Source organism: Tetrao urogallus (assembly GCF_951394365.1).
Source record: "Tetrao urogallus genome assembly, chromosome: 7".
NCBI classification, from domain to species: domain Eukaryota; kingdom Metazoa; phylum Chordata; class Aves; order Galliformes; family Phasianidae; genus Tetrao; species Tetrao urogallus.
The window spans coordinates 27,673,007-27,689,685 of record NC_136820.1 but is presented as its reverse complement, the minus strand read 5'-3'; the positions used below and the strand labels follow the sequence as shown (position 1 = coordinate 27,689,685).

The following is a 16,679-nucleotide window of genomic DNA, read 5'->3' as shown; positions in this document are numbered from 1 at the left end:
TAAACAAGAAAAAAAGAAACCTTGCAGTCTTCAAGCAGTTTCCCATTTTAAAACTCTCCAGTGTAAATACTAATATAGGCATTAAGAATTCAGAAGGAATACAAATAAGAATCTCACGTCTTTCACCATTTCAAGAATCACTTTTCCTACTGCAGAGTATTTTTGACAGTAGTGCTGAAATGCAGATAAACTGTTTATATTTTTTTACTAGCACAATATTTTGCTTTCTCTAACAGAGTACCACAAAGTGTGAATAGGCAAAAATTCCTTGTAAAAGAAAGATTGTATTTTATTCTTTATATACCTCAATAAAAACTAGGTAGTATTTCCCTTTCTTAAATTCAAAATTTAGGAAAACAAGGAAACAAATGTGTGGAAAGGGCTTGCAGTAAAACATTACCTTATTGGACATCAACACTGAATTAAATACTAATTTAGTAAACATGCTATTTCCACACGTAAGTATTTCTTAATATCAGTCTTGCCAGTGGGTCTAAAATGTTCAATGCTGTTACATACCATACTTGACTCATTCAATATAGGAAATTTTCAAAATTTGAGGTAGAAGTTTTTGATTTCATGTCTCCATCTACATGACTTTCTGCATGCTGACAATTAATAAAAAAAGAAAGAAACACCTGGCAAAAATCAGCTGTTTTACCATTACATTACCCTATTAATCAACAATATTAAAATCTGGCACTTCAATTGCAAAAGCCCACATGGTCTTTCTTGCAGCTTTCCTAGCAGCACAGTATTTTGCAATCTTTGAATCATTTTAATTTTGACAAACTTTATTGTACAAGACCCACCAGTAAAAACTGGGTGAACTCTGGATACGTTAGGTGTCTTTTTCTATCCTTTCCAAAATGCAGCTGTACGAACTCTGAATTCCAGTTAAATGGAATGTGCTGATGAATCGTGGTCTGGCCAAAAACTTGCTTAGCATCCTCTGGGAAGAAAAGAAAAATGTTAATAATAAAATAGCAATAGAGATGAGCATATATTTATACAAGATAAACAATCACAATATTTTTTAACCTGAAAGCAATACTGTTTCATACGAATCAGTAACATATTGCAAAGAAAACCTAATTTTCTTTATTAACCAAAATCATGGTAAATGAAAAGCTTTGAAACCTTCATAAATACAATCTCTTGGATAGTCTTATTCGTGGAGTAGCCCAGTATATGGTCAGAAGAGACTCAACTAAATATTCTAAAGTTTCAAAGTGAAGCAAGAAAGGATTAAAAGATAATTTATAAAAAGTTGACCAAAGCTAACTAATATTCAACGTAATCTTTTCTAACTGGTAACAACAAATGACCTTTTGTATTATTCTAAGAGTTGTCCACATTCAAACAAAGCAGTTTACTACAACACCAGCATTCAAGATCCACTTTTCTGCAGTTACCTTACAGGAATAATTGCATGTGGATCAGGGAATTGAAGGGACATGGCAGATAGAACACAATCCTATCAAAACCTTCAACAAAAAGCAGACTTCAACAGACCCTGCTTTGTTATGAGGTGCAGCGTGATAAAGTTTGTTAAACTACACCTTAATGCAAGGTTGATAGTTTAGCCTAGCAACCTAACTGAACTATCAGTTATTATGGGCTTAGCAGATTTTCTGGTAGTACATTGCATTTTTGGTGAACAAATGCTGTTTGAAAGTCATCAATTTGTATAATCAGCTGTAAGGGCAGTATGTTGCTGGAATTGGACTGTACATATTTTAACTCGCAAAAACAGCAACAAGATCTGAGGAAGTACCTGCCTTTTAGACAGGTCTCTCACACAGTGAAGCCCACTTCAATGCAAGAGCAGAAGTCATCTCAGCCAAAAACAAATGGCAAACACATCTGCCAAAGACAAGCTCAAAGTCAGAGGTTCCCAGATGCTGAATACCTTCCTAATATCTGCATGAGCCCCCTAGCAAAGTCAGCCAGGAGCCAGCTCTCATCTCCTGCTTGCTCCTGCAGGCACGGAGAGCTGGTTCCCAGGAGACACTCCCTACCCACAGAGAGGGCCAGGAGGTGCCTTCCCGCTCCCTTCACACTTTGCAGAAGACCAGGAACCCAAACTCTCGGCTCCTGTCTGTCTGTGAACAGGAGAGCTGGATGCCAGTTCCCAGGTGTGACCAGGGCCTGGAGGCAAGGAAAGCAGCACGGCTTTGTGCAGGCCTGCCTGCAGAAGAAGCTGGAAGCTACCTCCTTGGAGCCAGCTCCCCTCAAGGCCTAGGAGCTGTCTTCCAGCTCACCTCAGCATCACAAGCAAAGTGGGAGCCAACTCCTTGGAGCCATGAGGTCTTGCCTCCTGCGAAGCATGAGTTCTAGCTCAGTCTGTGACAGTCAAGCACAACAGCTCTGCTGGCCTGGGGAAACCCAGCCAGGACAAAATTCCCCACTTTAAGCCAAAGAAGCAGGGAAGAAGTGAGAGCCAGGACAGAACGGCTCAGAAACATTAAGCTGTCAGAAAGTGTCGAAGTTAATGAAGGCCAGAATTGCACAAAAAAAGTGTTTCTGAAGCTGTGAAAGAGGCAAGTGTCCTGCTGCAAAGGCCACACAGACCCAAACTCACTGTGGTTGGTACTACCTGCAATGATTGCTTCTTCTAAAGTGAGGAGGCTAGGAATCATGGAGAGAGCATAGGTGATACTGCAGACATCTTCACATCTCAATAAAGTCACCTGTTTCATTTTTAAGAAGAAATCATCCACTGAACCCTGGAATCAGTAGTTAAAGAACAAGTTGTATTTAACCTACAAACAGAAAAACTGACCCTTGTTAACCACAAATTGTTAAAATTCAAATCTTTGGGCCCTAAAATCTGATGAGAATTTTTTCTGAGAAATTTTGTGCCCCCAGGACAGCATTGTTCATTTGTGTCTTCAATATCCATTACAACAGGCTCGGATCTTGTCAGCCATCATTCTCCAAACACAAAATTCTGCTCTCAAGTCAACTGAGAGGAAAAGTTGTGCAGTTCAGAGTGAGGTACCATCCCACTACTGAATGTCTTTTATTTAGGATGCTTCCTATTCACATAGCCTAAAGCACAAGTCACGTGTTGTTGGAGATTACCTTCCCGCTTTCTGTTGACCTTTTTCCACTATCATAACATATATATCATACCATAATCAAATAATAGGAAGTGAAAAAATGGTAATTCCCAATTAAGAAAAAAAAATATTAATATTGGCACTACAAGTAGCAAAAGGAACTTAAGCAAAGGAACTTAAAACCTGATCAAGTCTGATAAATCCCAGTGGAGATGAAAACAAAATGACTTTGACAGGCTTTGCAGTGAGTCCTATTTGACCACCTGAAACTACACTCTTCCACAAGGTTGAGTGCACCACCGAGTTCTGCAGGCTCTTCCCTCTGTTCCTACCCAACCCAACAGCTGTAGGAGAAAGAACTGACAGAAGCCTCAAACTCCCCAGATGGACACTTTTGCCTGCCCGCCCCTCTCGGCAACTCTGACCCACTGACTCTTTACAAGGCATGAACCTACCTTGTTGCTATGGGCTGGTGATAGCTGGACTCGTGGCTGAGCTTGGCCACTGCCAGCAGATCTGCTTTGTTCTCCTTACTCAGGCAGCATGAGACAGCGCCCCTCAGAACTGAGGTCTCTGCCTGGGCCTGTCCGCCCTCACGTCACCTTCCCTTTATTGAGGGCTCACAGCAAGCTGCCCTTGCTGCTCCTTGTAACAACAAAAAAAAGTATGATGAACTTGTGAAAAAGCATGTGTGTATACAGACAAGTTCATACAAAAAGGCTGCTCTGAAAGTCATGCCTCCTATTTTATTACATTGCATGACATGCCTACGACGTCAGAGGCAGAGGTTGGTATGGCAGTAGAGGTTGAATCTTCCTACTGAGACTCTGCTACATTTTGTTGCTGTGCTACAGGTGGCAGCAGAGGGGCAGTCTGACTGAATACCTCCATGTGGAAAAAATGGCACCCACTGACATTCATCAACGTTTGTTGAACATTTATGGAGACCAAACAGTGGATGTGAGCACAGCGGTGCATTTCAGCAGTGGTGACAGGGGTCATCTCAGCTGCAGCAGACTTTTATGAGCATGGCATGCAGGCTCCTGTTCATCTGGTGAAAATTTCACTAGTGAAAATGCATAGCTAATGGTTGTGACTATTGAAAAATAGTATTTTATAGCTGAGATTTTGCTCTATCAGATAGTGTTACCAAATAGCAATATTTTGTATTATCTTCTTATACTGAAATTGTTGATCCAAGGTTTGGGATAGTTGGGTTTTTTCCCCTCTGACTTACTACAGTGAACTTCAAACATGTAGCATAGAGTTTATTTCTATCCTTCCATGGTCTGGAACAAAGACTGGTCTATAAATATGATGTTTTATTTTGGAAAACATAAGATCACATCTTAACTGCTCAGCTAAGATGAAAAATAATGATTTCCTTAATGATAGTGCAAGTATTTGACTGAGTTGTCCATCCATACCCATTCACCCAGAAGAGTATAATACTCTGGAGGAACAAGTGTCATAATCACCTCCTTCATCCTGCCACTGCTTTGTCAAGAAAATAGGTTAAGATAGTTTTATAATTGGCATATTGCAAATAGTTTGATTACTATGGATTGCAAAGGAAAAGTACTCATACCTCTAACATCCCTTTGCAAAAAAATAAGATCAGAACAGCTGTCACAGGCACCTTTTTGCACAGGTTTGAAACCCTGGAATAGTACAGTAATGCTGTATTTTTCTGCCTCTTGATTCCTTGCAAAACATGGACTACAATCTATTCCATAATTCCAAATTAAAATAATATTTAAAAGAGATACTTTCCTTCTTAAAGTACTACTAGAAACATATCTGGCAGAACTCTCAAGCTGAAGCTGGCACAATAGAAACCGAGCACATAATTTGAAGATAATGGGATTGTATTACATGACTCAAGAAGGATGGAGGGCTAATCTGAAAAAATACAGCAGCTTAGGTCAGTGCAATTTATCTGCACTCTGTCATGTAGTATGGCTCCTGTTTCAAAATAGATTCATTCAGAAGAGTGTAAAACCTTGCATTAACACAACCCATCTATTTAGACTAACATCAATTTCACCTGCATTTGAAAAGTGCAGCTATACATACACATTTATGTATAAACAATTTTTTTTTTTTTATTTAAACACAACTGAGTTCACTTCTTTTGTTAAATTTGTGTGTTTGTATGCATATAGAATCACAGAACCATAGAATCACTTCAGTTTGAAGGGACTCTTTTAAAGGTCATCTAGTCCAACTGCCCTACAATGAACAGGGACACCTACAGCTAGATCAGGTTGCTCAGAGCCCCATCCAGCCTGATCTTGAATGCCACCAGGGACAGGGCATCCACCACCAATCTGGGCAATCTGTGCCAGTGTTGCACCACCCTTAATGTGAAAAAAACATCCTCCTTATAACCAATCTAAATCTCTCTTCTGTTAGTTTGAAACCATCTCCTGTGTGCTATCACCACAAACCCTGTTAAACAGTCTTTCTCCTTCCTTCTTACAGCCTCCCTTTAGACACTGAGAGGTAAGTGGTAGCTTATTCTTTTTTAATAGAACTAGTTATTCCAAATTCAGAGAAAATCCCCAAAGACAAAATCAAACTAAAACAATAAAATGACAATATTAGCCAATTTAGCTATGTTGAGCTAGTACAGCTGTGGACTAGTGCTGAATTGCAATGGACAAGATGAGGTTTTGCTGCTTATGTTAAGTGCTGCTTATACGTAACCAAAGCTGTTGTATCAAATTCAATATCCTTATTTCCATATGGTAAGTGAAATCATTATCTGGACTCATTTCTGTTACCCATGTCACTGAGACGTTAAAAGCACAGAACTTTCAGAATCCAGACTGACTCAACAGCTTTCTTGACACTTGGCACAGCTGACTTTTCTGTAGTTTGTCCAGAAATACCAACTTACTTCAGAGTTCACATGATGTTTCAAACAGCAGTTTAATACACCAACCAAAGTGATAAAAGAAAACTCCTGGCTTGGAGAAATTATCCTAAAAGAGCATAGAAGTTATTACACTTTACACTCCAATACAGACATAAGAGATCTATTTCTTTAACAGCTATTTTGCTTAGATAGATGGTATTAAAAAAATCACTTTCTTGCAAAGCATTAACATACATTTTCCTCCACTTAAATACTTCAATTTCAAATGCACCACAAAATGTACTCCCACAACAGTACTGTATTAGTATAAAACTATTTTAGTTCAATTAAAATGTCTAACTATCTACCCCCAAACCTACCTAAACTGTAATTTTCACTTCGAGCACTTCCAACATGTTATCAGTTTTGTTTTCTTTTATCAGCTTATCATATTTTATCAGCATTATCATATGCACAGGTCCTGCATTCCAAATGTTGGAAAAAAATAGTTATTAACTGCTAGGTAACAGCAGATTTTCCAATTTAGAGAACTGAAGTACACACACTATGAAAGTATGTGTACTTTGCATTCTGAAATTTCGTATTAAAATTTGTAATAACAAAGTACCTTGCCAGCTCTTAGGGCCTGCCTGAGTTTTTGCCTTCTAATTTATAATTCTAGGGCGCTTTCAAAAGGAGGTGGAAAATAAATAAATAAAATCAAGCTCAAAATAGCACACTTACGCTGCCACAGCTTAAATATATTTTGGTGTGGGAGCTTCTGGTTTCTCTCCAAATGCTGCCTAGCAATCATTTTGGGCTTTTTTTTTTTTCCTCTACAGCCTATACAGATGTGTGAAAGATGGCTAACCCTCAGCTTACTGTTAACCAAAGAGTGACCTCATACAGCTGAGATTTACTCTCACACTGGCTTTTTCCCACCTTTTCCACACCTACTTTTTTCTTTTTAAGTAACACAAAGTAGCGTCAGAAAGCACGATGTTTTAGTCATTTGAGCATATACGAATTATCCCACCAACTGGAAGTGCTCTCTGTTACCTCTGTCTTTTAAAATTGAAGCCATTATAGTCAATTGTGCAAATCTACAGTTAGCCTTTCATAAAAAGTGGATTTTTGACCCACTGAACCGGAACAGTTTCTGAGTTCTTTTGTTTCTGAGAAGATACCATACAATCCATGCATGTCAATCTGATACTGGTGTGCTACTGCATTCAGAAAACGCTCCTCATAAGCAATTTTAAAAGTTCTGAAAAATCATGGTTGTTTTGGTTGTTTTTATTTGTTTGGAATGCAAGCTTGTCATTTAAAGAAGTGCAATAAATCTCCACATGTATCAAAAAGTGGTTACCTTCACAGTGATTTATCACCTCCAGGTTACAACAGATTGACATCCGGAGCAAACAATGGAAAGCAAAAGCTTACAGCGGATCCAAGGATTCTCTCATAAAATGAATTGGTTGACTCAGCAAATCTCCAGGTAGAAAGGACACTGTGCTTTGACAGCATCTACTGGAGTGTCAGCACCCTTAGAGACATAACAGCAAGGAAGAAGAGCTGGAGGATGAAGTCCTTACTAAAGACTCAGATGAGAAACACACACTTTGTGTGGATTGAAGAAGCAACAAAGGCTTTATAGCACATGTGCGTATGGATGAGATTAAAAACAGTATTAGTAACCAAATGTCATTCAGATGTATCAGGCAGACTTTAAAGATGACAAAAACAAGAAAATAAACCAGAAAAATTCAATGCCTGGTACAATGCTAATACAAATTTCAGCATCACTGCCTTTGAGAAGAGACGTACTAACTACTGAAAAAAATGAATGGGTTATGATTTTGTTGCCCTACCCAAACTTTTCAACACGGGCAGAGCAATATTACAGATTAAATGTACTTTAATGAAAACATTATCATACAGAACACACTGCTGTCTTTGTGATTCTTCCCCAGTCAAGAGATCCATGACAAACTTCAGGTTTCACCCCTCTGCTCAGTATGTGCTGAGTTTTTCATTTCCCCTCATAGCTATCCCTGTTCCAACTATTTATGCACATAACCTCAAAAACTATCAAAACACCTCTTCATGACATAGATATACATACATTTTCCAGTTCAGCTTGGCTGTGATTTTTGACTGAGATGAGCACATGTACTGCTCTGCTAAATACTGCAAATATCCCAAAAAGAGGCTCTTTTCAAGAGTACCATTACTCTCAGCAGTTAAGATTCTGGATCCAAGCATGTCTGCTTCTTCTGTCCTTGGATGTCAAGGGGAAGTAACATGAATTTATACACAGACTATTACATATTTGGCTTACAGAAAAGTGTTTTTAACATTTTTTCAAGATGCAAACCATTAAAAATATTTCTGCTGGAGCTGTGGACATCCATAATTTCAACTTATTGGCAACAACATTACATTTCTTTGTTACCTTTCTTGGCATCCTCAGAAGTGAGTGACAAACTGCCAGAGCCCAAAGACCACAGGCTTGGAAAGCGCTAAGCCCAAGAGGGCATAAAAACTAAACTTACTCCCTTTTGCCCTGAATAATAATAATTTAAAAAAGAAAAAACAGATCACTTCTACCAAGGTAAACGTAATATACTGAACAACTACAATAAAATATCATCTTATCTTTTCTATGAATCACAATCAGCAGGACAGTTGGGGATTAATGCACACAGTGTACAAAGACAGGCTGAAGGAATGGGGTTTTCTAAGCCTGATGGAGGGCAGGCTAAGAGAGGACCTCTTTTGTTTCTGAGAAGATACCATACAATCCATGCATGCCAATCTGATACTGGTGTGCTACTGCCTTCAGAAAACACTCCTCATAAGCAATAGCTCTCACAGCTACATGAGATGAGGGTTTAGGGAAGGCCAAAAAACAACAGAAGCAAGCTGGAGCATGGACGCTCCCAACTAGGCATCACAAACTCTTTTTTCAACCATCATGATGGTCAAACACTGGAAGACACTGGCTCATAGAAGCTGCAGGGTCTCTATTCTCAGAGATATTTAAAACCTCCATTGGACACAGCCATCAAAGCAAGTTAGTCTTCCTGGCCCTGCAAAGAACTGTCACTTTCAACCTGAACTAGCTAGTGATCTTGTGACCATCCCTTGTTTTTTGCACAGGAGATATGCTCAGTCTTCAATCAGCTATCTGTCCGTAGGCTATTTTAATTGAAAAAGACAAAATGAGAACAAGAAAGATTAAACCAAAATACAACATATCAGTTATAGGTGACTCAGAAAATTCATTTGTATCCCTAGACCCAATGAAACACTAATGCATGAAAAGATAGAACTTCCCCTAGCATTTAAAAAGACAGGTTCACTTGGTAATATGCTTTGTTTTAACTTAAGATGCCTTTATGGAAGTCTGCCTAGTTACGTAACATGTTAGATAAAAGAAAACAAAATAAGAGAAACCTGCCAAGCTGACATACGTTTAGAAATTAAATTCTATGAAAATAGTGTTAAGTAGAGTTCAAAAGTTGCTCAGGAGAAGAATACATATACTTGCAAACCTTCCCTAAATACTCTTTTTAGAAACAGACGTATCTGTGCAAAACGCAGTGGAAACAACAAAAGATATTAGAGACTAAACACAGTTTACACCTGTAACACTGCAGTAGGTAACGCTGCTGTTGGGATCATCATATGTTGGCAACCATCAGTTATAAACCAACAGATGTTTCCTTGTGTAGTGTAAACTAGCACATCATGAGCTACAGAACGTTTCAAACTAATTTGAACCAGCAACAGAAACCTCACTGAGGATTACTGAATATTGCCATTCAACAAATGATCAAAATTTAGAGCCTCAGCAATTTACGCTGGTAGTTCAGATTTCACTTTTCTTTGCTTTACATGGTTTTGAGTGTACTGAGCTGGACACTGGCAAGCCAGGTATTGCATAAGCAATTATAAATCCCATAAGAAGAGCCAGGTCATATCAAGCAAAGCATAAATAATCCTCTGTAACAAGAGCAAGCAGGTTCACAAAATCTGAACCTAATCCTAGTTAGGAAAGCAACCATTAGACTCCTGTAATAATTCTTAACATGTTGAAAGAGTCAGAGCATTATTACAGAGCAAAACCTCCGAAGATCATCAGAAGAGCTGTATACATAAACCTCAGTCAGGAGCTACATGTTTTTAGAGTTTACAAACAAGCGTTCAGGCAATTCAAGTAACATATGCAAACAGGAGTGCTTAGTGAGATGCATCATTAATTTATTCATTCCTCTAAGAAATGTGTACTGCTATAATTAATAACAGAAGCAGAGTTACACAATAGCTGTTGTCTACACGTTAATAGAGTTCTGTTACGAGACAAAAACAGACACATTGCTCAGCTCCACAGTTGTTAAGATAAGCAACAATTTAGAGTTTGGGTTCTCTATTCCCTCTTTTTTTGCTGTTTGGGGTGGTTTCTGTTGCTTTTTCCTTTTCAGTGAAAAGACCAACTTGTTTTAAGGCATATTCGTATTTCCCAAAGCAGCACCACACAGCATCCATTTTGAAACAGCTTCAGTTTGAATTAGAAAACTTTGAAAAATAAATAAATAAATTGGAAAACCACACACTGCACCACAGCTGCATTTCAAAAATTATGAGAGAGTAAGAATTTTCGCTTGGTGGGAAAATTTACTTCAAAACAAATCAATGAACATCTTTAACACAGGGTTTAGAGCTGGTTGTCAGCACAGTCTCAGGCAATCACTTTCATTTTTCTACCTTTCCTTTCTCTATAAGAAAAACCAATGTGGACAATGTTCCTTTTGCTGTTCATTACAGCTGTGAAAACCTGTATACGAGAAAGTAAGTTCCAGTCCACAGATATCATTTCTGTATTATTCACTGCTCAGAATTGTTACCTGTCATCATTTCATTTATCTATTCAAAATTAAACATGAAGGTTAAGACAACTTAGTTTTTAAACACTGACATTTTTACCCAAGCTTCTCATGGTTCTTTTTAAATACCATCTAGTAAAGCATTTCAAAGGGCTCTCCTTCTTTAATGAGGCATTAAAATACAGTCATACGACAAAAAAGCAACTCTACTAAGTCTCTTAAACCCCTGGACTTATATTATCAGCTTTTATGTGCCTGTCAACACTCAACAGTAAGAAGCAATGGTTTGCTCTTTGCCTCAAATTTAAAAGCCAGCTAAACTTCCTCCCACTTTCCTGCTGAGAGCTTTAACTCCTTGCAAACTCTCAAAGCTTTGACACTTCAGCAGCAGATAAATCTACAATATGATGCAACAGCCAGGTGTAGACGGAGTCAGCCACTGGCTACTAATTTACTCTTGACCATTTCATTCATCTCACTGAAGTAACAAACTAGAAATACTTTCCAGCCCGCCCCACCTCTACCACATATACATACTGCTTGCAGATCAGACCTCTGAAATAGATGCCAGCTCTGTCAAAAGAACTATATACAGTTAACTTGTAAGTTGAAACATTTGAAACATTTGAAATTGTACAGATGTCAACATATGGCTAGAATGCAAAGGAATTTCCAACTCAGAAGCTAAAGCAAGAATATAGTGTTTTTCAATAAGAGTACAATATACTAAATGGTAAAACTTCTTTACTCAGAACATTTCCCTAAATATCTACAGCCTGAATGTGGCAGTCAGTATAAAAGATCATTGATGCAAAACCCATTATTAATTTGTTTTACAAAGGTATCAAGCTAAGTGCACCTGTGAAAGAATACGAATTGGATGATTTGCCTAGTGAAGTTCACAGCCGGAAAGCCCTGCATTCCATCCAGAATAAGCTAAAATATTTACACCATTTTCTCAGTACACAGAAAAACAGCGACTGCAAAGATAAGCCATGCTGTTTCTTTACAACAGTAAAATGAGATGCACACTAAGAATGGGATCCTTGAGATATTATACATCACAGAAGCAGTGAAAAATGATCCTCTCCCTTTTCTCCTTTTCCTTTCACACTGTAATTCCACAGTACATAAAACCCCTATTTAAGTCTCCTAACCTTGATAAGGACTTGATCCTACTCTCATTCAAGTTAATGGAAAAAGATCTCATAATTAACCTCAAAGGTGCATGACTGAGGTACTGAGCAGCAAAGTTAAAGGGCAGTATTGTAATTGTTCATTTGTGAAAATGTTAGCTTTTTTCACAATGGCGAGGAAAACAAAACAACTTCTTCCTTACAATAGCAAACATACACTAGCTTTATCTAAAGGTCAATTGGTATTGCTGAGAACGAACAACATTGAGACAGCTCTTACATCCTTCTTCTAGGGCGGAAGCTACCCGATACTGTGCAGAAGTTACAGATACTTTTTATGATTTCACAGTGGGAGAGGAAGGAATTTAAAAAAAAAGGAAAAGAAAAAAAATATCTGAGGCTCTGCCAACGTTGGCATGCTTTCTTTTTCAAATACCTTAAATACAGCCTGGCATAAAAGTTTCTGTCATCACTAAAAAGACTTCAACGAGTTTCAAATGCCAAACAAATCCCTTGACTCACTGTGTCTAACCCCAAGGGAAGCATTTACCAGCAGGAAAAATATGAAGAAGAATGCCAAAAGTTAAAAAGTTAAGTTGGACTGATTCAGCATTCAGATCAAACAACCACAGTTCTTAGATTATTAACAAGTGCTCCAAGCAACTGGGGGCTCTGACACAGACAAGAACCTGCACATCACAGGCATTCCAGGAACACTGGTTTGTCTGCACTGGAACAAAACCATTACTAAATATGTGGACCCTCCTGATTTAAAAGCATGCTGTTTCTCGTCTCTCTGTTCGTACACATGAATAATACTGTTAGGCACAAAATACTTCCTTCATCAAGGTTAGAAACAGCAGAATTATTTTTCTGAAATTCTTTCAAATCCTTTAGCATTTACAGTCATGTTTTTAAGAGCTGTTCTAACAAGCAGTATTGTACACAGAACACACAGCTTCAACTAACTCAACAAAAAATCAAAATAATGAAAAATCAAAACAGACACAAGAAAAGACATCAAGTCTTTTCAACGGCCACAACTTCAAATGTAGATTTTTGGAGATGGTAGAAGGAAGAAAATGATGCTTCAAGGAACAGTAGTAGATCTTATCAGTTTAAATGATCTGAGAATATGCAATTGTTTTTTTTCTTTTTTTTTTTTTAAACTAGGTATATGTGGGGCAATACCAGCAAAAGACAAAGGGCATGTGAACCATACAGGGGAAGATGGGAAAGACAAGAGTCACCATCATCTAGCTACCTTTTATTTCAAGCTGTTTAATAAACAATTCAACAAACCTAAGGCAGATGGATAACTCTGTCCAAACGTACCAGATAAGAAGTAGAAATTTTATCCAACATAAGTATTTAGGGTCAAAAAAGTCTTCCATACTTTCTGAAAAGCAGTTCAATACCTGAAGTTATTTAAGAACACTATTTTCTAATATTTCTTCCAGACAGCACCATCCTTCCTCCTAGGAGGCGGCAGATACTTCTGCAGATATCAGAAACTTCTCTGTGGTGTCTAAAATAAACAGCCTCTTACTCCTATTTTACACTGGCCTAAGTATATGTCACATTGTCTGTGCAAATACCACACCTCCAATGCATAGCTGAGTTTACTGTAGGGTAGCAATGCATTTATTACTGAAAAGTCTCACAGACGAAAGTTTTAAGCCTTAAGAGGAAGACAGCTTGCAACACAGCCAATTTAAACAAAAAATAATTCACAGTAATTTCAGACTCAACATTCACCCATGTCCTCTGGCAACTTCTTTGTGGTTTTACAATCATTTCCTATAGCCACCTCTCACTGTTGTTCTGAAGACATGCACAAGCACGCTGGGGAAAAGAAGAAGTGACCAGTTCTCTAGAGAAAACCATGAAGAAGACCACGACCTTGAATTTGTAATATACACATGGATGTGATTTGTAGAAATTCAGCCAGAATCCTACTTGGCACAAGGATAGTTCTATTACCAATTGCTGTGTTTCCTATGGTAACAGAAGGTTAAACAGTTTGACATAAGTAGGAATTCCTAAATTGAGAGTGCACACTTAAGACCATTCTTACCAAAAGTAACTTCTCCTTTGCCAGTCTTGTCAAATAGCTGAAAGGCTACTATGAACAACGCATCTGGAGCACACAGGACTGATTCAAATGCCACAAACTCTTGGAAGGATATCAACCTAAAGGAGGAAGGAAAAAGCAAGAGCTATGAAACAACTTGCTTGCAGAGACCTGAAATGCAACGTAATATCGATTACGCAAAAGAATTAAGATCACAATGAGAATACATAGAAATTGTCATCAACAAGGATTAAAACTTATCCTAAAATGCCCCAATACCAACACTGTTAGCAGCCCTAACATTACTAGATGGAAACAAACTGGTCAACAAGCAATTTCTGTGCTTTGCAAGTCACAACAGAACAAAAATAAGCCCATGTGCTCCATGTGGCAATGGGCCACAGCCTTCATGTCCAACTGAACTGCCCTCCTGGGAGTCCACCACATTTCATGGGCAAGATTTGAACAACCTCCCTTCAGATTCAGTGCTTCAGGCTTTCCAAAGGCAAATCCATTCAAGACCTACATACTGCCACTCACTTCTAAGGAGCTGATCTGAATATGTTATGTTAACTAACTTATTAATCACCTCTCACAGCCCTCAAGTACTGCAAGTTGAGTCACAGATCTTCAAGCAGCAGTCTGCACATTCTTCCTCTGCCCAAGAGCACTTCATTCAAATTCATCATCATAGCCAGGTTCCCAATAAGCAAATGCATTAGCAGAGCAGATAAAAGCAGAGGTGCCTTTCCTTAAGATTGTTAATAACTAGAAATATATAATTAGACAACTTGGCATTGTTTCCAGCAGAAGACTTGATACAGCAAAGGCCTTGAGCAGTTCCAATTTCTCCGGGTTACACCCATGAGTTTAAATGGAGCTCAAACTCCTTTTCTTAAAGGGACAAAAGCTAACCATCCTCCTGCTTTGCTACTTTTTTAATGATTAGGTTGCACAGTTTAAAACCATCTTCAAATGTGTGGCTGCAGGGCCTGCTGGCAGTCTGAGATGTTGAAGGTCGCCCTCTCTTTGTGCAGTTCTATGGCAGCGCAGTAAGTGTGTAGCTTTAGTGGCTTCACATGGCTGCATCTTGGGGATGAAGACTTATTTCTGAGATGCACAGAATTCCACATAGCAAACGATGAGAAACTCACATAAGAAAAACAACAAAATTTTTACTATTATTCTTTAGAAACTAATCGTAGCCTTGGGACTTCTACCCAAAATGATACTGCAGCTGGTTCAATGAGAACTTCCACTCAGTATGCAATAACAGGGAAGAACAAAGTGTTTGAAGAGGCTGGAAAAGACATCCATCCCACTGAGTCATCCTGACCCATGACTGTACTGCGATTTCCAGCCACCCTGTCTTAAGGGAATTATTCTTTTAAGTCACAGAGAAGTGTGCTTGCTGTCAGCAGCCAGATATCCACAGGGTAACAAAAGCTGATTTCCATGAAGAACAGGAAAATATGAAAAGATGAATACTATCAAGTAGGTACTATTAAAAAAAGCGCGATTAAGAAGTGGTCAAAAAAGCTGTCCTACTTTACCCCCCTCAACATACAGACACCAAACAGGAGTGAAAGAAACAGAGTCAGAAATATTCTAACAAATAATTAACTTTGGGAAGTTGTCACCATAGATCATTATGCAGCAAGAAAAATAAAGAAGAAACCTTCTCAGGTTTTCTTAATATTACATTCACAACTAATGATGACAGCACACATATAAGCATGCCTTAAATTTTATCGGCAAAGAAGCCAATGACTTGCTACATAAGTGCACGTCATCACACAGGCAGGTTGCTAAGTCATGCAGACAATCTTCAAATGGCAAAAAACTTCCACCTCCCCCAGAGCCAAAGGGATTGGGAAAAAAAAAAAGAAGAAGAAAAAGAAAGAAGTAATTTTTCATTCAAATTTAATCCTATACATCACAACCTACACATTTTTGCATTTACACACATTCGCTGCTACTATGAAACTTGGAGGTTATAAAAGCTCTTTATTATCCATTATTATTTGTTACATACCTGACAACTTCCACAACAGTAAACAAAGAACTGAGTGCTTCTGTCCCAAAGATTATGAACAAAATAGCAGGCAACAAGACTCTAGAAAAGGATTGTTTAGAATGTAAAGTACCTGCCAACATCGATTTGATAAAGCTGCTTTCTGTGTGAAACAACAACCAACGTATGTCCTTATTAACAGATCCCAGCACACACAGCGATCGCAACACTGAAACACAGCACCTTTCCCAGCAGAATCCCAACAGAGCATATTCTATGCTGTTACACCTGGAACTGATTAACTCCAAGCGTTAACACAGCTACAAGGTTTTATACTGTTAGAAGCATTCTTTGTCAGCTCTTTCAAGTAATAAGCCCCTTCTAATAAGTCAGGGAGAGATGATGAGAATAACCTCATATTCATTTTTTAAAAGCAATTACTCATAGCCCTAGGAAGATTAAAAGTGTACAAATTGCGTGGTTCTTGCCCCACTATTAAAGAAGAGACATTAATATCTGCTGCGCCAGCTGAATTCAAATTAACCCAATTTTTACGTGTTAATTAAACCAGCTATTTTCTTCTTATTGTATTTTTGCTCTGTAAGTAGACTAGCCTGCTAGTGATTCCCAACAGATCTATT

General features: G+C 38.3%; 1 protein-coding gene across 1 annotated transcript in view; it reads right to left on the bottom strand.

The window, feature by feature from the left end:
* The window catches only part of SLC25A13 (solute carrier family 25 member 13), a gene marked incomplete at both ends in the record, with an annotated part of 93,310 nt that overhangs the window by 47,108 nt on the left and 29,523 nt on the right, over nt 1–16,679 (bottom strand). The window contains 2 exons of the mRNA XM_079538132.1: nt 813–952; nt 14,028–14,143. Of these exons, the coding sequence (XP_079394258.1) occupies nt 813–952; nt 14,028–14,143 (256 nt within the window). The remainder of the gene's footprint in view (nt 1–812; nt 953–14,027; nt 14,144–16,679) is intronic.